Source organism: Eucyclogobius newberryi, unplaced genomic scaffold, assembly GCF_026437365.1.
Source record: "Eucyclogobius newberryi isolate DKJ021-1_F unplaced genomic scaffold, fEucNew1.0.hap1 SCAF_2, whole genome shotgun sequence".
NCBI lineage: Eukaryota > Metazoa > Chordata > Actinopteri > Gobiiformes > Gobiidae > Eucyclogobius > Eucyclogobius newberryi.
The window spans coordinates 20,290,716-20,317,469 of record NW_027315834.1 but is presented as its reverse complement, the minus strand read 5'-3'; the positions used below and the strand labels follow the sequence as shown (position 1 = coordinate 20,317,469).

General features: G+C 44.4%; 1 protein-coding gene across 3 annotated transcripts; it reads right to left on the bottom strand.

Moving 5' to 3' along the window:
• Positions 1–313: 313 nt before the first annotated feature.
• LOC140367662 (unconventional myosin-XVIIIb-like) lies at positions 314–26,473 on the bottom strand. 3 transcript variants are annotated; one of them, XM_072454226.1, is made up of 44 exons: positions 26,334–26,473; positions 25,240–25,381; positions 23,598–23,746; positions 23,148–23,528; positions 22,925–22,988; positions 22,295–22,404; positions 22,055–22,222; positions 21,644–21,854; positions 21,426–21,568; positions 21,246–21,346; positions 21,094–21,157; positions 20,838–20,982; positions 20,554–20,721; positions 20,353–20,443; positions 20,089–20,281; positions 15,886–15,966; positions 15,690–15,810; positions 15,454–15,601; positions 15,013–15,196; positions 14,793–14,943; positions 14,246–14,355; positions 14,111–14,176; positions 13,899–14,027; positions 13,590–13,733; positions 13,358–13,447; positions 13,174–13,293; positions 12,929–13,034; positions 12,496–12,620; positions 12,269–12,423; positions 12,073–12,196; positions 11,794–11,994; positions 11,610–11,720; positions 10,990–11,094; positions 10,395–10,556; positions 10,197–10,310; positions 7,428–7,544; positions 7,266–7,349; positions 6,937–7,074; positions 6,675–6,860; positions 2,494–2,627; positions 2,369–2,410; positions 1,675–1,857; positions 617–1,551; positions 314–519 (listed from the first exon to the last, which is right to left on the bottom strand). In XM_072454226.1, exons 2-43 carry the CDS (start codon positions 25,274–25,276, stop codon positions 627–629), a joined length of 6,381 nt encoding a protein of 2,126 aa, XP_072310327.1. In that variant the 5' UTR covers positions 25,277–25,381; positions 26,334–26,473; the 3' UTR covers positions 314–519; positions 617–626. The 3 variants fall into 3 exon arrangements, with proteins under 3 accessions (XP_072310327.1, XP_072310328.1, XP_072310329.1); XM_072454227.1 differs by lacking the exon at positions 2,369–2,410; XM_072454228.1 differs by lacking the exon at positions 25,240–25,381 and having other exon boundaries at positions 23,598–23,744; positions 26,334–26,467.
• Between the last annotated feature and the right edge of the window lie 281 nt (positions 26,474–26,754).

Below are 26,754 nucleotides of genomic sequence, written 5' to 3'. Positions count from 1 at the left end.
ACACCACTTCCACCTAATGAGGCAGAGCATCGCCCTTGTTGCCAGTGAGCCGTTCAGAATAAATTATGATACAAAATCCTGTAACAAACATTTGCAAATACTTTGAATTTGGAGTCTGGAATTTGAGTCTAGTTCACTCAAGTTACTCCATTGGGTTTAATTTGAGGTTTGATTTCTCAGCTTGAGAAATGGTGCTTTGGCTGAAACGAGTCCCAAATGTGAGTTGCTTTTGATTTCAGTGGATCAAATAACATCAACTGAGAACATTGGCGCAGATGGTTCGCATGCAATAAATAAATTAAATATGAAATACTTATTTTATTTTTTTAATAAGAGAGTTCAAACATGTTTAGTATTTTATTCATGTACAAACATATCAACATCTGGCTTTTCATTTATTTTAGTATTCTCAAAAATAGACCCGTCATGTTCGAAGAATTCCTTCGAGCCTTGACTGCAGCAGCTGGACTTTATGAGGGTTTGTAAAGTGCACACAACTGGCATGGGTTCTTGTACAGGCTGAGAGAGAGAGAGAAAATAGGTCAGATAAAAAAAAAGTTTACATTTTGTAGAAAAAACAAGGAATGATATAGAGGTCAAAGAAGAAAAGGCTCACCATCATCTGTTCAGTCTGCCTCCTTCTTGAGGTATTTTTTCATGACTGAAGCCACATCTTCTCCCTCGCTGCCTTCTGCCTCTAGTCTTTCTCCCTGAGGTCTGTCAATCCTCCGCCTTGGCGCGCTGCCCTGTGAACTTCCCCCTGAACCTCCTGAACTGGACGACTCTGTCTCTGAGGACCTCCTGCTGCGAATGGATGGAGGCAGCTCCCCAAAGTGTACACTCAGCGACCTGCGCCCCCCTCTCAATGAGCTGGTCAGACTGCTGGTGGACTGGGCTCTTCTGATGGCAGGCAGGATATCTGAAGCTGCATCATCTCTACTGTCACCAGCCAACCTACGATTTTGAAACACTAAAGGTTCTGATCCAAGCGAGTGCTCACCACCATCTTCTGAGACCAAACGTCCCAACATGCTGCGCCTGAGGGGCTGCGGGGAGCGCTGGGCCGAAGAGACTGACCGCAGAGGCTCCTCCAAGTCCTCCTCCGGGATGGACAGAGACGGAGAGAGGTGATGAGCTGCTGGAGAGGAGGCCAAAGAGGAGAGACGAGGCAGCGATGGAGGGGATGAGACTGGATCATTGGAGCTCAATTGTTTTATCCCAGTAGACACTTCACCAACTGAGTGCAAACTAGAAGCTCGAGGCAGCAATGGAGAGGAGGACTTCAAGATGCTGGGCCCTGGCTGGAGCTCCTGTGTGTCTTCAGCACTCAAGGACATAGCGGAGGCTCTGCGTCTAAGAGTGGATGCAGCGGTTGTTTGGTAAATGGGCAGAGAAGCAGTGCTGCCAGCCCCATCTGCTGGGTCAGTCGTGCCTCTACGTTTACGAAGACCCTCCAACAGCTCGGACAAAGCAGAGGAAGACGGAGCTCGAGTTAGACTTCTGTTCCCGGCCCCTGCCTCAGAGCCTTCATCTTTGAGATCCACACAGGAGCTACACAACAGTATTAAGAAACACAGGTCAACTGTATCCAAGTGTAGTCAAATATATTCTGCATGTAAGATGTCATTAAAACTTATGATGACATAACATGATGAAAGGTAAAGTAAAATGTACCGGAAACTGTAGGTACTAGCAGTGTCTGCGACAGACTGGCGCCCCCCATGGCCACTGATGTTACTACCAGTGTCATAAAAAGAGCTGCCACCTTGAGACCGGGCTCTGGGTACACCCAGCCAGTGACGGATGCCCTCGCCCACATCCTCTGTTCCGATGGAGCCCACACTAGAGACTGAATCACTAGAGAAAAGGGGAATATTAAATGAGTACCACTCTTTGTCTAAATCAGAATAAAACATGCCAGCACATGAAAGACTCATGATGGACAGTTCCAAGAAAACACTGCAGACTCTTGGTCAGTTTAAACTTTTTGGTATTTAAATCATCTTCACTGGCAGACTCCAACAGATATTTGCTCTGCATCTAGACTTAGTGCCAGCCAGCAAGATGGTTACATTTAAAATCAGCCAGTTAAAATTAGGAAAATAAGCCTAATTTATAGTCAGCCTGGCATAACGAATAAAGCAAAAGTAGTGCAAATAGATGGCCATGACACTGTTAGTGGCCAATGGACACAGCTACTTTTATGTTTCCTTGTTATTGAAATGTTATTTCACCATGTCCGTTTGTTGTACCACTGGAAGACTTAAAATGAATAAAGTAAGCATATTCAAAGTCCCAAGATACAAGCAAATTAATTTAGACGGATTAATAAATCAACGGAGCACACAGGCACATATCACTGTCTTACAGGTCCTTCTTTCTTGTTAAAGATTCCACAGCAGTTTGAACGCTAAATTGAAGGGACGTAAAGTAAATATTTAGGGTACATAATGTTGGCATATTTGTTGCTCTTAGTTCAACCCAGTCAGTCACCTCTCAGTGTCACTCTCATCACTGGACTCCACTTCCTCCAGGGCGGCCTGCAGATCTACGATGCGTCTGATGGATGTCTCCAGATCAGCCTGTAATGCCTGTCTGACAGCATTCAGCTCCTCCACTTGCATTTCCTACAAACACACACCATTTCAAGGTTGTGAGGTACAAGCACTTATTCACCTTCTAGTATTCAGCTGTGTTTAGCCCCTGATAACTATTAAGGACTGGAGGGCTATTCCAGTCAACAATTAAACCCGCTCTGTCCCATATTACCTCATCAGTCAAACGGAGTGTCCTGTGGCATGTGTCCTCTCTAACGGTTTGACCGCAGACTCTGGTATTTGTGATCAGGTTAGTTTGAAGAAAATTGTTTGCTACACGCGATGACATTGAGAGAATAATGTGATTTATTATGTCATCTTGTCTTTTGTCTGTCTGTCACAGACACACACAAGCTTCCAGGCTTTCAAAGTTATTGGCTTTGTTGGCTTCAGAAGATGGGTGTGGGTGCAGCAGTTGTCATAGAGACACATAAGCATGTATGAATGTGTGTGTGTTTGCCCATAACCTTGAGGAGACAATGAGGATTAATCACAGAGAGGAAGAATGCAGGGAGAGGGAGAGATGATGTGAAGAAGGGAGAATGAAGGTAAGGTGGAGGTCGATTAAGTGTCTGTGCATGTGTCTGGTGTTAAAGGGCATAACTTTGTGTCAGTGAAGCTTGGTATTAATACAAAAATAAATAGTGATGTCTTCTTTATACAGGTCAAATGTCAGAAGATACAAGTGGTTGAACTGCTGAAAGGAATAGGAAGTCTATAGAAACAAGAAACGTGTGTATTGGAAATGACTTTTCCAAATGGCTATTTACACTATATAAACTAAATTTAATAGGATGGAATAATTGCAATGGAATAAGAATGATTTGTTATGGGGTAATGGGGATATTTAGGAAAGTGATTTACTTCTGTACATACTAGCACGCATGTTTCATTCGTTTTTCTTAGTTGTTGAAAAATACCTAATAAAGATATGCAAATTTGTCTACGTGCCTTTCATATTTGTATTTAACATGTGAGACCAACTGCTCCTTCAACTGCCTCAAAGTCTCAGATGTGTTGAAATGTGAAAATGGTGGAGGATTTTGTACCAACCATTGACTATTGTAGTTAAACTAATGACAAACATTTCAGCCCTGTAACACTGGATGATAAAAAGGGCTTTAAAGAAATTGCCATCACAAACCACAACTGCAATGTAAATCTAATCAAAACATCTTTGGACAAACTGAGCAATCCTTCATTTGGCTGACATGTGCACTTGGGGTGTTTAAGCAGTCTGCTGATGTTGTAACTGTAGCTATAATGAAAATATAATGTGATGTGTTAATGGTTCAGACAATTCAGCAGCTGTTGTTTTTCTTAATGACAATGCCAAGACATTTTGAAAGTGGGGCACATTTGCAAACATTGCCCGGGGGAAGGAGTTTTGTACTGGCACTTTACAGAATTAGCTTCTATCAATTGTTCAGACACACCATAAACGTGTGTAATGGTCGTGTCCTGCTACGCTCACGCATCACACCACAGCATCCTAGTGGTGATAATGCCATAGTGTTCTCCATTGTATAGCCACTTTGCATGATTTCATTACTATATCTAGGGTTTTGTGTTTCAGCTGTGGCTCAAACTCAATGCAGTGTAACTTGTAACGTCTAACTCAATGCAGTGTAACTTGTAACGGTGTAACTCAATGCAGTGTAACTTGTAACGGTGAAACTCAATGCAGTGTAACTTGTAACGGTGAAACTCAATGCAGTGTAACTTGTAACGTCTAACTCAATGCAGTGTAACTTGTAACGGTGTAACTCAATGCAGTGTAACTTGTAACGGTGAAACTCAATGCAGTGTAACTTGTAACGTCTAACTCAATGCAGTGTAACTTGTAACGGTGTAACTCAATGCAGTGTAACTTGTAACGGTGAAACTCAATGCAGTGTAACTTGTAACGGTGAAACTCAATGCAGTGTAACTTGTAACGTCTAACTCAATGCAGTGTAACTTGTAACGTCTAACTCAATGCAGTGTAACTTGTAACGGTGAAACTCAATGCAGTGTAACTTGTAACGTCTAACTCAATGCAGTGTAACTTGTAACGGTGTAACTCAATGCAGTGTAACTTGTAACGGTGAAACTCAATGCAGTGTAACTTGTAACGGTGAAACTCAATGCAGTGTAACTTGTAACGTCTAACTCAATGCAGTGTAACTTGTAACGGTGAAACTCAATGCAGTGTAACTTGTAACGTCTAACTCAATGCAGTGTAACTTGTAACGGTGTAACTCAATGCAGTGTAACTTGTAACGTCTAACTCAATGCAGTGTAACTTGTAACGGTCTAACTCAATGCAGTGTAACTTGTAACGGTGAAACTCAATGCAGTGTAACTTGTAACGGTGTAACTCAATGCAGTGTAACTTGTAACGGTCTAACTCAATGCAGTGTAACTTGTAACGGTGAAACTCAATGCAGTGTAACTTGTAACGGTGTAACTCAATGCAGTGTAACTTGTAACGTCTAACTCAATGCAGTGTAACTTGTAACGGTGAAACTCAATGCAGTGTAACTTGTAACGGTGTAACTCAATGCAGTGTAACTTGTAACGGTGAAACTCAATGCAGTGTAACTTGTAACGGTGAAACTCAATGCAGTGTAACTTGTAACGTCTAACTCAATGCAGTGTAACTTGTAACGGTGTAACTCAATGCAGTGTAACTTGTAACGGTGAAACTCAATGCAGTGTAACTTGTAACGTCTAACTCAATGCAGTGTAACTTGTAACGGTGTAACTCAATGCAGTGTAACTTGTAACGGTGAAACTCAATGCAGTGTAACTTGTAACGGTGAAACTCAATGCAGTGTAACTTGTAACGTCTAACTCAATGCAGTGTAACTTGTAACGTCTAACTCAATGCAGTGTAACTTGTAACGGTGAAACTCAATGCAGTGTAACTTGTAACGTCTAACTCAATGCAGTGTAACTTGTAACGGTGTAACTCAATGCAGTGTAACTTGTAACGGTGAAACTCAATGCAGTGTAACTTGTAACGGTGAAACTCAATGCAGTGTAACTTGTAACGTCTAACTCAATGCAGTGTAACTTGTAACGGTGAAACTCAATGCAGTGTAACTTGTAACGTCTAACTCAATGCAGTGTAACTTGTAACGGTGTAACTCAATGCAGTGTAACTTGTAACGTCTAACTCAATGCAGTGTAACTTGTAACGGTCTAACTCAATGCAGTGTAACTTGTAACGGTGAAACTCAATGCAGTGTAACTTGTAACGGTGTAACTCAATGCAGTGTAACTTGTAACGGTCTAACTCAATGCAGTGTAACTTGTAACGGTGAAACTCAATGCAGTGTAACTTGTAACGGTGTAACTCAATGCAGTGTAACTTGTAACGTCTAACTCAATGCAGTGTAACTTGTAACGGTGTAACTCAATGCAGTGTAACTTGTAACGGTGAAACTCAATGCAGTGTAACTTGTAACGGTGAAACTCAATGCAGTGTAACTTGTAACGTCTAACTCAATGCAGTGTAACTTGTAACGGTGAAACTCAATGCAGTGTAACTTGTAACGGTGAAACTCAATGCAGTGTAACTTGTAACGGTGAAACTCAATGCAGTGTAACTTGTAACGGTGTAACTCAATGCAGTGTAACTTGTAACGGTCTAACTCAATGCAGTGTAACTTGTAACGGTGAAACTCAATGCAGTGTAACTTGTAACGGTGTAACTCAATGCAGTGTAACTTGTAACGTCTAACTCAATGCAGTGTAACTTGTAACGGTGTAACTCAATGCAGTGTAACTTGTAACGGTGAAACTCAATGCAGTGTAACTTGTAACGGTGAAACTCAATGCAGTGTAACTTGTAACGTCTAACTCAATGCAGTGTAACTTGTAACGGTGAAACTCAATGCAGTGTAACTTGTAACGGTGAAACTCAATGCAGTGTAACTTGTAACGGTGAAACTCAATGCAGTGTAACTTGTAACGGTGAAACTCAATGCAGTGTAACTTGTAACGGTGAAACTCAATGCAGTGTAACTTGTAACGGTGAAACTCAATGCAGTGTAACTTGTAACGGTGAAACTCAATGCAGATATAGGCTACCAGTTCCATGCGCTTGCGGCTGCTATCCTGCTCTCTCTGGATCAGATCCTCCATCTCCATCCTCATGTCCTGCAGACGCTGTTGGTAGTAACGAGCGTTCTCTCTCTCCCGAGCTTCAGCCTCAGAACTCTGCTCCAGCTCCTCCCCCAGACGCACCACACTGTCCCGGAGACGCAACACCAGCACCTGAACACAAAGATAGAATCAGGCCCATAAAAACAGTATAGACAATGTTTGATGTCACGTGTAAGCATCCTCAAACCTCAAACCGCTTGACTTGTCCTCTCTGAAACTCCAGTTTGTTTTCCAGGTCACAAACACGTGCCTCTTGTTTACTGACGATGCTGCGCCCCACAGTGGACGCCTCAAGGAATTGCACCCGAGACACACATTGCTGGAGCTGCATTGTAAAAACGTGAGACAGAGATTTGAAGAGACAAATTATGCACTTGTGAGAGGAGAAGTCCACCCTGTAGTCATGTTAAGATCTGTAGTGCAGAAGTTTAAGTAAGCTCTAAAAATCGAATGGTGCAGTTGCATACGCACAGGGCAAACACAAAGCACTTGGAGCTAAATGATTTTGTTATTTACCTCTTCCTGGAGGGACTGTCTCTGTTTCTTCACTTCTTCAAGTTCAGCTTGCAGCTCTCTAATCTGAGCAATGTCACTAGAGGACTAAACCACATTTGGAAAAGACATTTAGTATTATCGTCATGGTAAACATGGCTGTTAGGTATATACGTCTTTTAACACCTGTGCAATGAGAGCTTTGTGCTTCTTCATGAGTTCATTCAGATCTTCTTGGTCCTCTTCAAGTCTCTTAAGCAAGTCCACTTTGTCATGCTGGAGCAAGGCCAGCTGGTCATCCACCTGGACACAAGTATATGGCACAGAAACAGACGCTGTGCATGAAAATCAAATCAATTATGGGATAATCTTTCTGTGTAAAAGTTTTAAAAAAAACTTTAAAAATAAATAAATACTTTCTATAATAGATAAAACAGAACCAGCCAAGAGAGTAAATAAGCAAAGTAAAAATAAAAATAAAATAAAAATATAGCCGCAAGCGGCAATGATCGGCCCTCGCTACGCCGCCGCCACGCCGCAATAGGAGGGGGCGCTAACGCGCCCCAATTGTCCTTTTATTACATCTACTGCTGAATCTGTGACGCGGTCACATCTTCTCCCCTTTGTTTTACTATCAAAAAGCAATTTTATTTTGAATTCTTGGCAAAATGTGCGGCTTTGCCGCACATACACCGTGACTCTTTGAATAAAAATGTGGATAACTTTTGATGGTCCACCCCTGAAGATGAGTCTCACCAAATGTCAGGTTAATATGTCTAACGCCCTAAGAGGAGTTTGTGAAAGTCTAAAGTGTAAACATGTTCTGGCGATTTCCCCATTGGAATAACATGGAAGGTTTCGGTCATCGTTACGGCAAAGCCATAACAATTATGACATGGGTCTCATTGACTTTTTTGATGGGGATGCCAAAATTGAGTTGTGTGTCAAATTTCATATAATTTCGCAAAACTAAATATTTAACCTCCATATAAAATCTGTAGGGGGCGCTGTGGCTCCAAATTAATTTATTTCACTTCAAGTAGGTTTAGGGCAAAGAGTTTAACAACTGATTCTAATTTGACGCAATTCGGACTTTATCTGCGCAAACGGCAGAAATGTTAAATTTGGGAGATTTCTGAAATTCTTGCTACAGTTTGCGGCTTCGCCGCACAGAGACCGTGACAGATATCAATGTAATTTGGATAACTTTTGATGTCCCACTCCTCAGTAGCATTTTCACCAAATTTCAGCTTTTTAGGGCCAACGCCCTGGGAGGAGTTCGTAAAAGTACGACGTTTGGAAAAACTCCGAAGTCATGTTTAGCCATTTTTGAAGCAATATGGCCGACATTTGGTTGGGCGGACGGCGTTGCCGTAATAATATTTTTTACTTCTCTTGTCACCATCTACCTCTGCACCAAATTTCATGATTCTACGATCAAATTTTTTTTGGGTCATTTCCCATCTCTCAATGCATTTTTGGTACATTTGGGGGCGCTGCCGCGCCAATTTTTTTATTTTAGAAAAGGAAAATAGCCAGAATGTAGAGAGGCACGATTTTTAGAGGTGTGCAAATTTTTGTGACTTTTCGTCAATGTTCACTGGGTGAAAAATAGGGGGGTTGGTCCCGAGAAGAAGAAGAAGAAGAAGAAAGAATAATATTCCGATGCGAAAACAATGTTTCCCATTTTTCAAATATCATAAACTATACATTTTCGGAAAGCGCTCGCGCTTTCCTACCTCATGGTGTGGGTCCCTGGTCACTGACGGGTACTTTCGTTAATTTTGAGTGGGCTCCGCCCACTTTGTGTTTTTGGCCCTCTATACAGTAATAATGTTCAATTTTTGCATTACATGCTTATATGCACGGAACATGCAAGAGACGGGGGAACGTATTCATGAGCTACTTGGCGCAAATGAGTGCTTTATATGGGGATGACGACCGCTTCGCGGTCGTCATCTCAATGTAAAGTGCTCGTTTAGTGCGCACTTTTGCACGGGCTTCGCCCGTTTACAACGGTAATGTTCCATTTTCCTACTACTAATTAGTATGCACGGTGCGTGCATGAGTGAAGGAGTGCGTTAGTGAGTGTTTGGAAGTGGGCGAGCGCTTCGCGCTCGATTTCGTGCGCACTACGTGCGCACTTTTGCAGCCGTGCTTCGCATGGCCTTACGAGATTAATAGGCCTCTCGCCAGCTTGTGGCGCTCGGGCCTAATAAAGACTCAAGTAAAAGTTATTTTTCCATTTTGTATATGTCCAAAGTTATTTAAAGGTGGTATGGACGATTTTTTTTCAGCAAATTTTTTTATGATATTTCCTCGTGGCGTGGATAAATCATTTGTCCTGCCACGTATCAATCATAAAACGCACCTATCGCTCACCTGCAGCTGCGTGCGGTTCGTCCCCACGTTTCCGCGTGTCTAAGCGCATGGATCTATCATAATATAGTTCCCTCAGTGTACGGGGCAAAATGAAGACGGAGAAAGACAGTTCGAGCTGACGCAGAAGTGGACAGAAATCTACGGGAGACGAGCGATGCGATGCGCTCCGTTGCGCTAATAAACAAACGCACGTGTGTGTTGTATCAGTCCGCACGGGGGAGTGCGCATGCGCACTTCCGCCTACGTTCTCAAATCGCCAAAAAATCGTCCATACCGCCTTTAAGAGTCTCTGTCCCTGTCATCATTTTTTTTTGTGATTACCTTTTTTGCTGCGGCCAAATTAAGGTACATGCCAAAGGTACATACCAAAGGTACATGCCAAATGTATCCATCATTTTTCTCCGTTGTAGGAGTTTTACATCCAAGATACATTTGTTTTGAAGTCAAATGGAATCTCAGTCCAGTGTTTATGAATGATAGGGAAGTCCGTAAAGAGTACAAATACATGATCTTTCTAGCTGGTAATCTTTTATTCATTGCACAGTTCTCTGAAGGATTTATATTTCTACTCACCACACTCTTCTGTTTGCAGATGGTTTCTAGCTCAATCTGACTGTTTTCCAGCTCCTGGGCAAGAGTCACATGGATGTTTTCCAGCTCCAGTCGTCGCACTTCACTCTCCTCAAACTATTTACAGCAGAACATGAACAAACATAGAATCAATGCCTTGAGCAGCAGTCTTTAGCAGCACATAGTGTCAGTGGTGCAGACCTGGCAGTGGAGGCGCTCGATCTGGTCCTTGTTGCTGCTGGGCTTGTTGTCCTCTGTGTTGTTGATGGTGGCAATCAGCAGCTGGGCATCGGCCAGTAGGGCATGAGTTCGTTTCAAATCCCTCCTGAGCTTCTTCTCCACATCAAAGTCTCTGTGACCCACCTACAAGAAAATGTTGTAATGTAGTTACTATCTAAACAATTCATAATAATCATTTGGCTCATATTGTCCCGGATCTGGACAAAGAGCACCTGATTTTACTACAATCAAGTGATCCAGTGAGCGTGCCTCGTTATCTCCCAATTATTACAGAACAAAGCTTTGTCGAATAAACGGAAAGAAAAAAAACATGACTCAGCAATGTAATTTACTTGAATACTTAAATGTATTGAATTGACCTGACTTTCATGTGTGTACAGTATAGCTCACTCTATGATATTAATTTCTTTGCATTTTCAACAGTAATTTCAGGCAATTTCTCAGGCAAAATAATTGTTGTCACTCAAAATATGACTTAATTCTGTTTGTAGTTGATTCTTCACACGGCATTCAAACGGACGTGTCACAGAGAGCAGGGGGTCATTGAGGTGAGTACCTGATCACACAGTGTTGCAATAAGTCCCTCCAAGTCGTGCTTCTCATGAATCACCATCTGTTTCTCCTCATACTCCTGTTCCAACTGCATCTCCAACTGTCTGAGCTGCAGACAAACAGAAAAGAAGTGACAGATTTTATGAACTGGCTAAGCTAAATGAGTTTCCATTGTTCCAGACAGGAAATGTATTCCTGCAGGATGGTGCACTGGAATGATAAATATAAAAAACGATCATCATCTATAGACCTTTGAAGACAAATATACAAGCCTAATGACAATGTTCATCTGAATAGATCTGGCTTAGAGTGGCACTTCATCTTATTTACTGTGAAGATGAAATTTACATAAGGTAAAGGTGTACTTTATAATCCCTTGTGAGGGCTATTGCTTCTCTGCATTTGACCCACCCTTCTGTGTCACTGGGGCAGCCTGTCAGGAGCAGAGAGCTGCTGCCGTACAGCGCTCAGGGGCCCAAATTCAGATGTTGAGTTTGGCCTTTTCAGAATCTTAGCTGGTGCATTTAGCCTATTGTGCATGTTAATGGGGGAAACAGGACTGTCCGGAGAAAATCCCCCAAAGGATTTAAACATTTGCCATATTAATGCTTAGGGTGGACTGACCCGCCTCTGAGAGGACTTGTGGACATCTTCCAACTCCTCTTCTTTGTCCTCCAGCTCCTTTTGTTGAATTTGCTTCATGCGCTCCATCTCCATTTCAAAACGCATGTGAATCTATGGTAAAACAAAGTAGGTGAGGATGTAGCTTATAGCCCTTTTTGAAATCACCCATGAGCAATGGAAGCACCTGGTGCTGTTGTTGGAGTTTAGCAGTGAGTTTGGTGATCTCCTCTACTTGCTCACACGCCTGGCTCTCCAGCAGGCGCAGCTGCTTTTTGAGGTCAGGCAGTGACTCTGAGGCAAGGTCAACAGGCAGACTGAGGTCTCGAATCTGAGCACACAACTCGTCCTTCTGCTTCTGCAGATGACCCACCTCTGATTGAGTCTCCTGCACACAAACCATAAACATACATCATGAACATGTTGATTCAGACAAAATTGTTTAAAATAAATAAAAAGGACCCACTTGTAGGGTGCGGCGCAGTGTATATATTTCTGCCTCCAGAGAAGTGTTTTCATGAAAAGCTTTGTCCTTTTGCTCTTTCTCATTTTCAGCTTCCTGTAAAGCCTGAGTCAACTCATTGTCAAACCTGTGAACACCAACACAGCACATTAGGCAATGTACAGCAGAGGAAGCCCCGCTGCATGTTGTGCAGACTCACTTCTTCTGTTTGCGCTCCAGCTCGTGCATACGGCTCTGTAGGCTGTCGGTGAGGACCCTCGCATCCTGAAGCTCAGAGGTCACACGGCGACAGTGACGTTTCAGCTCTATTACACTCCTCCTGGACTGTTCCAACTGAGCCTGTAAAGTAACCACCTACACACACACATTCATTGTATTTACATAAATACTGTTCTTTAGATGCTGTGCAACAGTGTCTCGTCTCACCTTGGCATCGAGCTGTTGACGTGTCTCTCTTTCTGTCTCAAGTTTTTCCTCAGTTTGCTTCAGTCGTCTGCGGAGAAATTCCACCTCTGCTTGGCAGCACTCCAGCTGCATGGCCAGCTCACTCGCTGAGGAGGACAAGATGGATGCCACTTTGTCAGAGGTGGTGGTCACAGTCAGACAAAGTCAGATGTCTTTATTCAGCCAGAGACTGTGTCTAACCACATCTGACCTGCTGACACCAGATCTGTATTTTTCCACATTTAACTCAACAATGTTTTCACTAATGACATACATTGAATTATTCATCCCTCCCCCCAAATAAATAAATACAATCATTGAACATTCACTAACTTTTTTGGTGGCATGTTTGGTTATGAAGTTCGAGGTGAAAGAATCTTTAAATGATGACAATTCATATAACTAAAGTTATTACCTGTCCCTGCACCTCTCTGACTCTGTGCGATGGTAGATTTCTGTTTCTCCTCCTCAAGCTGCTTCTCCAGGGTTTCCATGGTGACTTTGCACTGCTCTACACGAAGCTTGGGTTAAAAAACACAAAGTTGCAATAAAACACTCAACAAATACAACACAAGGTTTTAAAGCAGACCTGTATAAATGTGAAGGTTATTACAAAGTCTCATGAATACTAAATCATTTTCCAACTTGTAGTAACGACACCTGTAGATCCTTGTTTTCCCGGGTGAGCCTCTGTCTCTCAGCCCGCTCTACATCCAAAGCTTGACCCACTGCATCTCCACGGAAACGCTCATCACTCAGCTCAGATGTCACGGCTGTGACCTGGACACATAGTAAAACTTTGCTTTCACTTGTTTACATTACAGTTATAAATGCATTGTCAAACCTTTGTCTCCAGGCTGTATGTGTTCTGTCTTAGTTCATTCCTCTCTTTCTCCGATTTCTCCAGACGCCGTCTTAGAGCCGAAATCTCATCCTGACAAGAGAAAACCACAAAAAATGACTAACGGAACGTCCACTTCAATTTACTTACAACATTTAATAAAAGATCCACAGATGCCCAAGCACTAAAGATTGAATCAAATGTTTTGATACAGATGCATTCTGACTCCGTGTACCTCTTTGGCCTCAAGTCTTTCATTGTCCATGTTGACGTCCAGCAAAGGACGGACACGACAGAACAATTTCCACCATCTCCACTTGGACACAGTCCTCAGAGCTCTCAGGTTTCTCTGCAGACAACTCACTGCCATCTGCTGTACCTGAGCATGCAGCATACAAAAAATCAAAAGAACACAAATGTGAGTTCACCAAGTCTTTACTCTCATTAGTTTGAGCACATCAGATCACTTTTCAGATTCTTAGTCTTATTGGCTGTGGTCAATAATATTCCACACACACAGGTACAACAATGCAGTGGAACCCACTTTGAGCTTCCTGTATCTCTGACGAGCCAGATGTCCCATACAAGCGGCCTGGAGATGCACCAGCCACCCAGTCACCTGCTGATCCCGCTGCTGCTCCAGGTACCGCAGTACACCCCGCTTCATAAACACCTAAAACACATCACAAACTCAGCACTGTTAACTGTTTTATATGCATGTTATTTATTTCATGGAGCACAGAAACAGCTTCTCACCCTGCTGGCTCCCAAAACAATACTTTTTCTGTCCAAATCCAACTCGACCAGCAACTCCTCCACTGCCTGAGAAAAATAGTACATTTTAACCTACAAGACAATGAACAAATGAACATTTTGTATCATCTTTCTGACCTTTCTCTCATCATGCATTACAAACATTGAAGCGTAGCGCTTCATAATTGGAGGAGACAAAGCTTGAAAATGACACCTGAAGTCGCTTAGAGTCATGTGATCAGGATATCCTGAAAGACGGCGAGACAGAAGACAAAATCATTATTTTTGTACTTGAGTAAATTGTTATTATGCAACCCACTTAGTCCCAACACAAAACAAAACAGAAAGGATGCAGAGAAACAATACTTGAATAGGGTATTGGCTTCGATACCAGAATATTTACTGATTGAATCAGTTCAGGGTTAGGTCAATAAATGTTTGTGATAAGACTATAATTTACAGGCTGTTGTTGGCCCAGGAAGTATCAACAATTTGTTGTGCTTTTGGTTTTTTGGTAAACTTGAGTTGGTTCTGTTAAAAAAAGGAGATTTTCAAAGTAAAGGGGTGTGGACGTGAATGAAGTAAAAGTACTCATTTTGTGACATGTGGAGATACAGTGTGGTTTTGCCTTTGTCCTTTCTTTCTTAGTTTTATGAGTCTTGAGATTTATATTAACAAGACTCACCAGTCCGGTACAGTTGCAGCGCTGATAGTATCTGAATTGAGTGGAGCTGGACCCTGAGTGCAGGGACATCAAAACTTCCTCCCTCAGACTTAGCACTCACACACTGTAGAAAGACTGGTCTCGCTCTGCGAATGACGTTCACCAGAGCATCCTACGCCACAGACAGCATGAGTGTGACATTTTATTATTAATCATACACTCTTGTTTACATTATACTCACAGCCTGCAGTTTAACAGCTATGCAGTGCGAGAGTCTGCGTATGGCTGCCATTCCCCCACTGAAGGTTTTTCTGATTGTGCCGTTTCTCTGCAGTGAACGCTGGCTGCTTCCCTCCAACCCACCCAGACCACGACACAGAGGAGGCACGGACACCTTTGGGGCGAACATGGCCTTCACTGGGGCTCTGAGGAAAACATAAAAGTGTTATTATATTAATAAGATTCACAAAACACATTTCTATTAAGTTACACATATACAGTAAATACACCACACAGATCTGTGCACACATTTGCACCATCACACACATATAAATATATGTTTTGAAGCTCAAGGGTAAAGCTTGACTCACTGGTGGCACAGAGGAGCCAGCTGCTCCCAAACATAGTACATTGACATGATTAATGCATCGTCAGTGTAGGCTGCTGGGCCCTACACACTTACATTGTAGAGTTCTGCAGCAGGCAGATGGCGTTGGAGGCAGAAGGGTTATTCTGAATGAGCCCGAACCATCCGGTCATGTCATAGCGGATCGGATCACCGGACATCAGGTGGTTGAGCTCACACTGAAGGGGTTGCTCACACTGACGTACTACAAGCATATACACATTTATTTTTCTAACTTCGTCAGTTCAGTTTTCACCACTGGTTGCAGTATAAATCCTTCAAAGCAGAGGTACCAGTGCCGCTGTAGTACTGGCAGACTCTCTCCAGGGCAATGCTCTCACTGGAGGCTGGTGTCACCATCTCCTCATCCAGAACCCATAAGAGACCTCGAGGGTCTCCATCTGCTGCTCGGATCTAAAACACAAATACATACCAATCGAACACAGTGTTATGCAGTGTTAGAGTAATTCAGTTGTGTTTGTTGTGCACCTGCGGAGGAGGTTGATCAATGGCCGACACCAGCTCAGACGGGCTGTTCTCTGGACATTCAAACTGGACAGGAATGCTCTCCTGAACAACAACATGTGTTAAAGCATTTTTCAAATGCCAAATTACTCATCAGCACAAATTAGGAGCAGACTGTGACAAGACCGTGAACTGGGTGTTGTTGTAGCTGTGCCTAGTAATAATAATAATAATCATTATTATTATGATTATCATTTAATTAATTATTATTATTATTATTAGTAATAATAATAAATCTTTAGATTCAGCCAATATATATATATATATATATATATATATATATATTGGCTGAATCTAAAGATTTATTATTATATATATATATAATTTTAGTGTTTTTATTTTAATGTGTGTGGACATTTATATTCTCAAAATGTGTGACGCTTAAAAAAATATGTATTATATTATCATTGATCTGATCCCACAAAAAGTAAAAGGCTTCAGACCTTTCTACATTACAGAACATTCTAGACAAACTTGAACCTTTCTAAGATTTCTTTTATTTATTTCCAAGACATATGAACCGACACCTTAACGTGGTGGAGGGGTTTGAGTGCCCGAATGATCCCGGGAGCTATGTTGTCGGGGGCTTCAAGCCCCTGGTAGGGTCTCCCAAGGCAAACAGGTCCAAGGTGACGGGTCAGACAAAGATCGGTTCAGAAGCCCCCCTATGATGACAACATGAACAAGGCAGTTTACGTCGCCCGGATCGGCGTCACCGGGGCCCCATCCTGGAGCCAGGCCTGGGATGGGTGCTCCATGGCGAGCGCCTGGTGGCTGGGTCTTACCCCACGGGGCCCGGCCGGGCACAGCCCGAAAGAGCGACGTGGGGCCGCCCTCCCGTGGGCCCACCACCCGCAGGAGGATCCATAAGGGGCCGGTGCAGAGAGATCTGGGCGGCAGTCGACGGCAGGGGCCTTGGCGACCAGATCTCCAGACACAGAGACTAACTCTGGGGACATGGAATGTCACCTCGCTGGGGGGGAAAGAGCCTGAGCTTGTGCGGGAGGTTGAGCGATACCGACTAGATATAGTCGGCCTCACCTCCACGCACAGTTTGGGCTCTGGAACCCATCTCCTCGAGAGGGGCTGGACGCTCCACTTCTCTGGTGTTGCCCTCGGGGAGAGGCGGCGGGCTGGTGTGGGCTTGCTGATAGCCCCTCAGCTCAGCCGCCACGTGTTGGAGTTTACCCCGGTGAACGAGAGGGTCGCGTCCCTCCGCCTTCGGGTGGGGGACAGGTCTCTCACTGTTGTGGCGGCCTACGGGCCGAACAGCAGTGCAGAGTACCCGGCCTTCTTGGAGTCCTTGGGAGGGGTACTGGACAGTGCACCGACCGGGGACTCCGTTGTTCTACTGGGGGACTTCAACGCCCACGTGGGCAATGACAGTGACACCTGGAGAGGGGTGATCGGGAAGAACGGCTTCCCCGATCTGAACCCGAGCGGTGTTCAGTTATTGGACTTCTGTGCTGTGTCTGTGTCCATAACGAACACCATGTTCAAGCACAAGGGTGTTCATCAGTGCACATGGCACCAGGACACCCTAGGCCGGAGGTCAATGATCGACTTTGTTGTCGTGTCATCTGACCTCCGGCCGCGTGTCTTGGACACTCGGGTGAAGAGAGGGGCAGAGTTGTCAACCGATCACCACCTGGTGGTGAGTTGGATCCGCTGGCGGAGGAGGAAGCTGGACAGACTTGGCAGACCCAAGCGCATTGTGAGGGTCTGTTGGGAACGTCTTGTGGAGACCTCTGTCAGTAGGGTATTCAACTCGCACCTCCGGGAGAGCTTCTCCCATGTCCCGGGGGAGGCTGGGGACATTGAGTCCGAGTGGACCATGTTCTCCGCCTCCATTGTTGATGCGGCTGCTCGGAGCTGTGGTCGCAAGGTCTCCGGTGCCTGTCGTGGCGGCAACCACCAAACCCGGTGGTGGACACCGGAAGTAAGGGATGCCGTCAGACTGAAGAAGGAGGCCTATCAGGCCACTCTGGCTTGTAGGTCTCCGGAGGTCATCGAGGGGTATCGGCAGGCCAAGCGAGCCGCGGCTCGTGCTGTCGCAGAGGCAAAAACCCGGGCCTGGGAGGAGTTCGGGGAGGCCATGGAGGAGGACTATCGGTCGGCACCAAAGAAATTCTGGCAAACCGTCCGGCGCCTCAGGAGGGGGAAGCAGTGTCTCACCAACACCGTTTACGGTGCGGGTGGAGGCCTGCTGACCTCGACTGGGGATGTCGTCGGACGGTGGAAGGAATACTTTGAGGATCTCCTTAATCCCTCAGTCACGTCTTCCGAAGAGGAAGTAGAAACCGGGGACTCGGAGGCTGGCTCATCCATCACCCAAGCTGAAGTCACTGAGGTTGTCCGCAAACTCCTCGGTGGCAGGGCTCCGGGGGTGGATGAGATCCGCCCTGAGTACCTAAAGTATCTGGATGTTGTAGGCATGTCTTGGTTGACACGTCTCTGCAACATTGCGTGGCGTTCGGGGACCGTGCCTCTGGACTGGCAGACCGGGGTGGTGGTCCCTCTGTTCAAGAAGGGGGACCGGAGGGTGTGTTCCAACTACAGAGGGATCACACTCCTCAGCCTCCCAGGTAAGGTCTATTCCAAGGTACTGGAGAGGAGAATCCGACCGATAGTCGAACCTCGGATTCAGGAGGAGCAGAGTGGTTTTCGTCCCGGTCGTGGAACACTGGACCAGCTCTATACCCTCCATCGGGTGCTCGAGGGTTCATGGGAGTTTGCCCCACCAGTCCACATGTGCTTTGTGGATCTGGAGAAGGCTTTCGACCGTGTCCCTCGGGGTGTCCTTTGGGGGGTGCTTCGGGAGTACGGGGTCCGGGGCCCTTTGCTCAGGGCTGTCCGGTCTCTGTATGACCGGAGCAGGAGCTGTGTTCGCATTGCCGGCAGTAAGTCAGACCTGTTCCCAGTGCATGTTGGACTCCGCCAGGGCTGCCCTTTGTCACCGGTTCTGTTCATAATTTTTATGGACAGAATTTCTAGGCGCAGTCGGGGGTCGGAGGGTGTCCGGTTTGGGGACCACAGGATCTCATCTCTGCTGTTTGCAGACGATGTTGTCCTGATGGCTCCATCAAACCCGGACCTGCAACGTGCACTGGGACGGTTTGCAGCCGAGTGTGAAGCGGCTGGGATGAGAATCAGCACCTCCAAATCCGAGGCCATGGTTCTCGACCGGAAAAAGGTGGCTTGCCCTCTCCAGGTGGGTGGGGTGTCCTTGCCCCAAGTGGAGGAGTTCAAGTATCTCGGGGTCTTGTTCACGAGTGAGGGAAGGATGGAGCGTGAGATCGACAGGCGGATCGGTGCAGCGGCTGCAGTGATGCAGTTTTTGCATCGGACTGTTGTGGTAAAGAGGGAGCTGAGCCGAAAGGCAAAGCTCTCTATTTACCGGTCGGTCTACGTTCCTACCCTCACCTATGGTCATGAGCTTTGGGTAGTGACCGAAAGAACAAGATCGCGGATACAAGCGGTCGAAATGAGTTTCCTCCGCCGTGTGGCTGGGCGCTCCCTTAGAGATAAGGTGAGGAGCTCGGCCACACGGGGGGAGCTCGGAGTAGAGCCGCTGCTCCTCCAAGTCGAGAGGAGCCAGCTGAGGTGGCTCGGGCATCTGTTCCGGATGCCTCCTGGGCGCCTCCCTCGGGAGGTGTTTCAGGCATGTCCTCTTGGCTGGCCTGGGAACGCCTCGGGATCCCCCCGGACGAGTTAGAGGAAGTGTCTGGGGAGAAGGAAGTCTGGGAGTCCCTGCTCAGACTGCTGCCCCCGCGACCCGGCCCCGGATAAAGCGGCAGAAGATGGATGGATGGATGAGATGTGTTTTTAAATTGAACATTTTAAAACTGGCATTAAAAGTTTAAAGTGTTATTATTTTATTTTTTATTTCAAATGTTTCAATTTTCAAGTATGAAAAACATAAATGTATAGCTTAATATTTTTAAATATGTTTTTGCAAGTGAGCATTTATGTCCTACAGTGACTAAAAAGTGTAAAAATTACACTTATTTTGTAAACTAAAAACTTTGACCTGCCTGGTCACAAAATGTGGTATCATGAAACTGAATATAGTTCCTGGGGGACGCCCTTGCCTCCGGTCAGTGGCTCTTGATCATGTCCATTTTCATTTGTTGGAGTAGATTAGTGCTTTTCTCTCAGCTGTAGTACCTGCTCATATCTCTCGAGTGTGTGTCTGAAGGTGTGTGTGTGGCAGTGCTCCAGCAGTCTCTCCTGGAGGTAGTTGTGGCACAGTTCTGACCAGCTGGCGCCGCGCTCTTCCCCACAGTGTCTGGGGTTCCGGGTCCCTGGTGTGTCCGTGATCATCACAGAGGCCAGTGTTAGCTGCTGGCTGCACAGGGCTCTGTAACAACACAAGTATAAACCACAAGCTGCACGGAACGGTTTAAACTTGGGTTGTGGCGGACAAATTACCTGTTTATGAGAGAAACTAGAGCAGTAAAAAGCTCTTCATAGAGGCCAGCAGCCATTCCGTCCAGGCACTGAGTGGCTGTCAGCCGAGGCCCTGCGTGCAAACAAGCAACATGCGGTTTAAATATTATGTATGTGATATAAAGACAATGAAATAGGCGCAGTGATGATGGCAGTGATGATGAAGATGTCAATTTTTCGCACCTTCATCAGATTCAACAGAATTCCTCTCTCTAGAACCCCCAGTGGCTCTTTGTAGGAGCTGTCTGAGGTGATGCTTGAACACAGCAGTGTGCAAATCGTCTCCATCACAGCCCAACACACTGCTGGCCACCTGGGAACTGTCAAAATTACCAAACTGTCTCCTGCCCACTGAACGAACAGGGAAACAAAGAGAAAACATGTTGTAGTGTTTGCTATAATAAGAATGATGGACTTGTTTTGGACTTGCTTAGGTAATGTAATTGGTGTTGATGATGTATCGTTACCTTTGCTGGCCCCAGCAACTCCCAGATGGTAAATACCAGCCAGTACATGCCATATTGCCTTCTGTTCACTGAGAGAGAAGCCCAGTGTTTCCATGGCACTTAGCAGCTTTGTGAAAGCAACGGATGCACGTTGCTTCTCTTCAACCTGCAGAGAGAAAAGCAGAATAGGACTTCTTGGTTAATTGCCTGAGTCTGAATAGTTCTTCCCTAAAGTTCCTTCACATTAGCACAGACTTCTCTGTTACACTTACTTTACCTTGGCGGGATGAACAATACCAAAGGAGTTGGCCTCAGGGAGTTGATGCAATTGCAAGTCTGTTCTGTTAAAATAACCCAAAAGATGTTCAATGTTGAAACTGAAATATCAGATTTGGATGTCATGACAATAAAATATAAGATATACTGTACCTCATCTCTGTACTGAGTCCTGCAAGCATCTGGGCAAAAACCAGGAAGTTACTTTCTCCTGGGGTTTTGTGACACACTTTCCACTTGTCAAGCATCATGGTCTGCGGATATAGAATGGTCAGGGTTCAAGAGAAGAAGACTTAAATATGTGTATTTGTTGAACAGGTGCATGGGACATGCCTGTAGGTGTCCAGCAGCTGCCTGGCCTGCATGGTTAAAGTCCAACGAGAAGACCATCGCAAATCGTGTTGACGCGTCACTGTGATGGGACGCAACGCAGCCAAAAGACCTCAGGATGGTGAACATAGCCTTCACTCGCTCAACTGGAGAAGTTAATCAAAATGATTAAATATAACAATAGTAAAGGTGCTCATGACTCTTGTAGCTGCTGAACCCACAGCTGATGTTGTTCCCAGCTGTCCCGGCTTGTTTGAGCAGGGCGAGACTGAAGGCCTGACAGGCAGTGGTCTTGCCTGTCCCACTGCGGCCCAGCGCGCACACACTGTGGTCCCTCCTTGTGCCCACCATGGATACATACACCTGTTTGACTAGAACGTCCAGAGCAGGAGGAGCATCCCACATAGACTCTCCACGTCGCGACATTGGGGTCTTGAGGAAAAAGTGAGTAAGATACAGACAGAAGTTTGTCAGTTTACTCCTACAACGTTCTACAACTACTTTATTTTACGATAAAGAAAAGAGTTTAGGAGACATTTACAGGTGACACCAATAACAGAGCACTTAAACAAGAACTGTTTTTAGTTGTCATTGTAACATCTAAGCAATAAGACTGTTTACATAAAGGTTACCTTGCTGCTAACTTGCTGTGGGGGCCAGAAGTTGATCAGGTTGGGTCCAGCATGAGTGAGGGGCATGTTTGCTTTAGCTCTGCTGATGAGCGTGTTTAGGACACCACATTCGTTCACACTCTGGAGGTGGCTCAAATCTTCACAGAGATCCAGCTCTTTTGGGTTCCACTGTGGATAAAGAAAAGAGTGAGCTGCTTTGCAAGTGTTTGTGAAATAAACATTTGCTGGAGCAGGATCTACCTTCTCTATGACAAACTCAGAAACGTCCTGCAGTGTTCCGTCGGCCAGACGTACCCTCACTTTACCGTCAGGCAGATCAGGGGTGCCTTCATCTGGCTTCAGATGAGTGGCTAATAAAAGGCATTATAGATTTGACATTAAAATCCTTCATTACAGCACATTTGTTGTGACCTGATTTTGCTAATTAACCACAAGAGTTTGAAAAGAGCTGAGTTGGAACAAAACAAGACCATCGCCGTTTATAATGTTTAATGAATCCCAGGATGTAAAAGTGAGGCAGGTCATGTGTTTATTCAGCCATGATTTGAGTTTTAGATTATGACAACACACAATGAGCGCACATGGATAAAGATAGACAAAGGAGATGCACATGCACATATGGATTAGCATCGCCGCAGCTAATATGTCACATAATACAAGTGCCTTGTAATAAACTAGCAGATTATAAAAGATTGTGATTGGATTAACAGGCTCCATGTTAATCCCAGAGTATATTACGCTAAATGAAGGAGATTATTTTACTGTTCATACACATGGGCACAGAGGGAATAATGGGCTAGTGGCAACAGTCATCAATGAAAGGATTATTAATGACAGAAATGACAAAATTGACAGAAAAAGTGCACTTACCAAGACTGAATCCATCTTTGTGGACATACCAAACAGTCCCAGCTTCATACCAAACATCTCTGACCTATTCAAATTCAAGCCATGAGTAACATATGATTTAATTATTTCACTACTACGAATACTGCACTACTATCACTGCTGTCATCTGTTAACAGTGAGTGAGTGCTACTTTTTCCTTTATGTCCTTGAATGCCACAATGACATTGTTATAACAGTGACTTACCGGTTTTCTCTCGGGCTCCACCACAGTGCTTTCTGTCTGCTGTCCCTCTGGCTCTTGTCTCGTCTCAATCCCGTCCACTTTCATCACCAGCTGTGTCATCTCTTCTATCCTGTCCTCCTTGTTCACTTTCTTCCCCTCTGGCACCACGTGCTGCTTGTGTTTGGGCTGCGGCGATATCAGCTCTTGCCTTATAACCTGTACATTGTCAGGAGTGATTAGTTGCCTCGGAGATGGAGATTTGTGTTCTGATTGTGCCGAATTGTTCCGTTGCTTATTATCTGAGAGTTGCTCTGCTTTAAGAGACATCTCGGCCTCTAGGATTGGAGGGGTCTGGTCCGGGAGAAGGAACTGTTGTACGAGGTTGTTACTGAGTTTATTTGGCTGCAGAGAGAGTTTCCATCAGGTAAATCCTTGTACAACCCACTGAGAGTAGACACAAAACACACTTACTGCCTTATCGTCTGATTTGACCTCGGGTTCTCTGTATTTGGTCTCCTTCTCTGAGTCTCTGACCAGCTGCTTGAGGAAGCCCCCTGGTACTGCTGACACAGGCGCTGGTGCAACTGGAGTGGCCACAGGGGTCTTTTCCTCTTTTATCTGTTGTTTTAAGTGCACCACAGAAAATGTTATAATTATGAGATATGATGAAGACACATCTAAGACTACAACTTCCATCAGACAGAGGTGAGTAGTACTCACATTTACTCCTTAAGTTCTTCTCTGAGTATGTGTCTGACACCATACTTTTACTCCAATGTAAGTGTATAAGTATCTTAAAATTTTGATTATTTTCCCACTGTAAATCCACAAGTGGCAAAGACTTTATGTTGACAATATTAAATTATTTGAACATTTCCTGCACCGCTCCTTCAGATATTTTTCTAATGTTTGTGGCATAATTGTTGAATACAAGGTATTTATTTTCATACTTTTAACTTCAAACCACATTGGCTTAAACTTATAAATCAGGTATTACGTCCAAACCATTGCTTTAACAATTACTCTTACTTCAGAAGTTGTTTCCCACAAATATGTTTTTTTACTGTTGAGTTATTTCCTGGGCCTCTACTTTCTTAGTACCACACATATTATTAACAGTATTATTTTGAAGAATCTTTACTCATTCGTCCAGGAGTGTTCCATTGTAGAAAAAGGTTCAGTTGTATCATCTGGAGTCAGTTTTAGAAAAAAACAAGACGTTTCGACTCTCATCCAAGAGTCATTGTCAATTTGCGAATTAAGACCCGAACTCAGGAAGTTCCCGGGAAGATTGAACCTTAACCCTCCATTCCTGTTTAAAGGTGAAGATTCTAAGAAGAAAAAAAGAAAAAGATGGTTTGAAAGAGATGTTAAAGAGGCTATTTTGTTTAAAAAAAAAAAAAAAAGACCTTCTTTAAACAGGAATGGAGGGTTGAGGTTCAATCTTCCTGTTGTTTATAATGGAATTTTGAATCCCTGGAGAGGTAGACGTCCAGGGCATTTGGTCAGGTGAGCCAGGGACACAAAAGGGAGACTAATTAGCCCCTTAAAGGACTGATAGTAAACAAGAGGCTAGCTGGATAGAAAACAAAGAGGTGTAAGTTTCTGTTGAAACAAACATTTTCTTCTACTTCCGGAGAGCCCGCCCAGTGGGCAGGGGCTGGGCTTACCACAGAATATAATAAATATCTGAGTTCCCGGTCTAAATTCACGAATTGACAATGAGTCCAGATGACTACAACTGAACCTTTTTCTACAATTTACTCTTAATTGAGTAAAATGTTCGTTTACCATACCCACCTCTGATCACACACCATTCAGTTTAAAAATCAACTCAGAAGAATTAACTCATTCATGTTGAGCTTAGAAGATGATTTAAAAATGGAAACAAGTTGGTTTTATCATGAATGAAGATGCAGTGGGCAGCGTCAAACTCATGATGACTAATTGAGGCTCAGCGGGCAGCCTCAGGTGACATGCCAGAGTGAGTCAGGGCAGAACACGGGGGTCTTCTCACCAAGCTTTAAGTACCACAGAGACTACTCCACACACATACAGTACGTATTGAGTACATGCTGTGTTAACACAACATGCAGCAACTCTGGACCTCCCTTCTGCTCCCACAGCTTGAGCCTGGAGGACAGCGCCATGGTGCCTGGTGTAAGTAAGAGGTGTTCACAGTGGGGGGTCTGCCAGATGTGCTGTCAGCGTGGTGTGGAGGTGTGTGTGCCCAGAGACAAACAAATGCAATGCACCTGAGGTGAAAAGGTGGAAAAGTGAGGACACAAGGACAACATAAAAGCAACATGTTCTTCATGTTCAACAAGGGTGAAGCAGAAATCTGGGACGCTACAGAGACCTCGGTCAAGAGTGACCAAAGTGTCTATGTTGGAGGTAACTAAAACTATCCAGAGAAAATTGTACCATTTTGTCTTACTATGGTTTAAAGATGTGCTATGCAAGCATTTTAATATTTCTCCTATACAGTTTTACAGCTTTTTAACAGTATGACAGCTGTTGTTCAACATTATCTGTTATCAGTCAATTTTGTGTTGTGTATGTACAGTATGCTAAACATTTAAGTTTAACAAAATGTTGCTCGTTTGACTTAACTCAACCTTTCCTCATCTCTGTAACTCACACTTCATCCACAACTTTTACAAACTGATTCCTCAGTTGACTATTTCTCACTCTCATGTTTCATGTGGGGACTTTCTCATGTCAGTCAGGAACACATGTCCCAAACAACACAAATACAACATAAAAGTATTTTCAGCTCAACACATATTTTAAATCTTACTGTTAATTATTCTTAATACATTAGTCCAAGCTAAAGTACCATTTATCCTGGTCCCAGAGGCAAAAACAGTCAATAATGCCAGGAAACATCTGGTGCCAACAAATGGTAAATCAGAAAGTACCAATGCACCTTATTAGGTCAATTGTTAGTGTTGTGGCTTTCTTATAGGCAGAAATGACCATAACGACTCAAAGTCTTTCCTACAGTCAAAATAGGGATAATGTCAGTAAGTAAAGTAACACACCTTGCTTGCCTGTGTATGGTGGCAGAGGCAATGTCAAATCACACCCCAGAGCAGTGTCAGGCCCGAGCTCATATCATACATAAATATAGCCCAGAGAATGTCACTGTATTCTATGTGTACAGTATATGAACAAATAGCTCCTACACGAGGGTCAACCACATACCTTCCAAGATCCAAATGTGAGTGTATTCAGATTTGTTGATGGAAATCCTGGGGCCAAAAACTGGAGGCCTTCTCTGCCTCAAACACCAGCACAGACACACAGCAGCACAGTCTGTGAGGGGCATGTAGCAATGGGGTCAGAAATAGAGTCACACGAGGGGCTCCAGCCAATCTCCCCTTCTCCCTCACACAAACACACTGAAAGCAGACGCGTCTATAAATACACCTATGGGCTGGGGTTGAGACTGTTCCCTGTTTAGAGAATTACTTCAAGGAGGAGAGCAGAGCATTTGCTTCGTGATATTTGTACAGATTAAACATGAAATTGCCATTGTCTCTCTGATTCTTAAGGGCCTCTCGTGTTAAGAAGAGATAATCTTTTCAAGGCACAGGGTGAGAAAGATGTTTGGAGATCTGCAGTC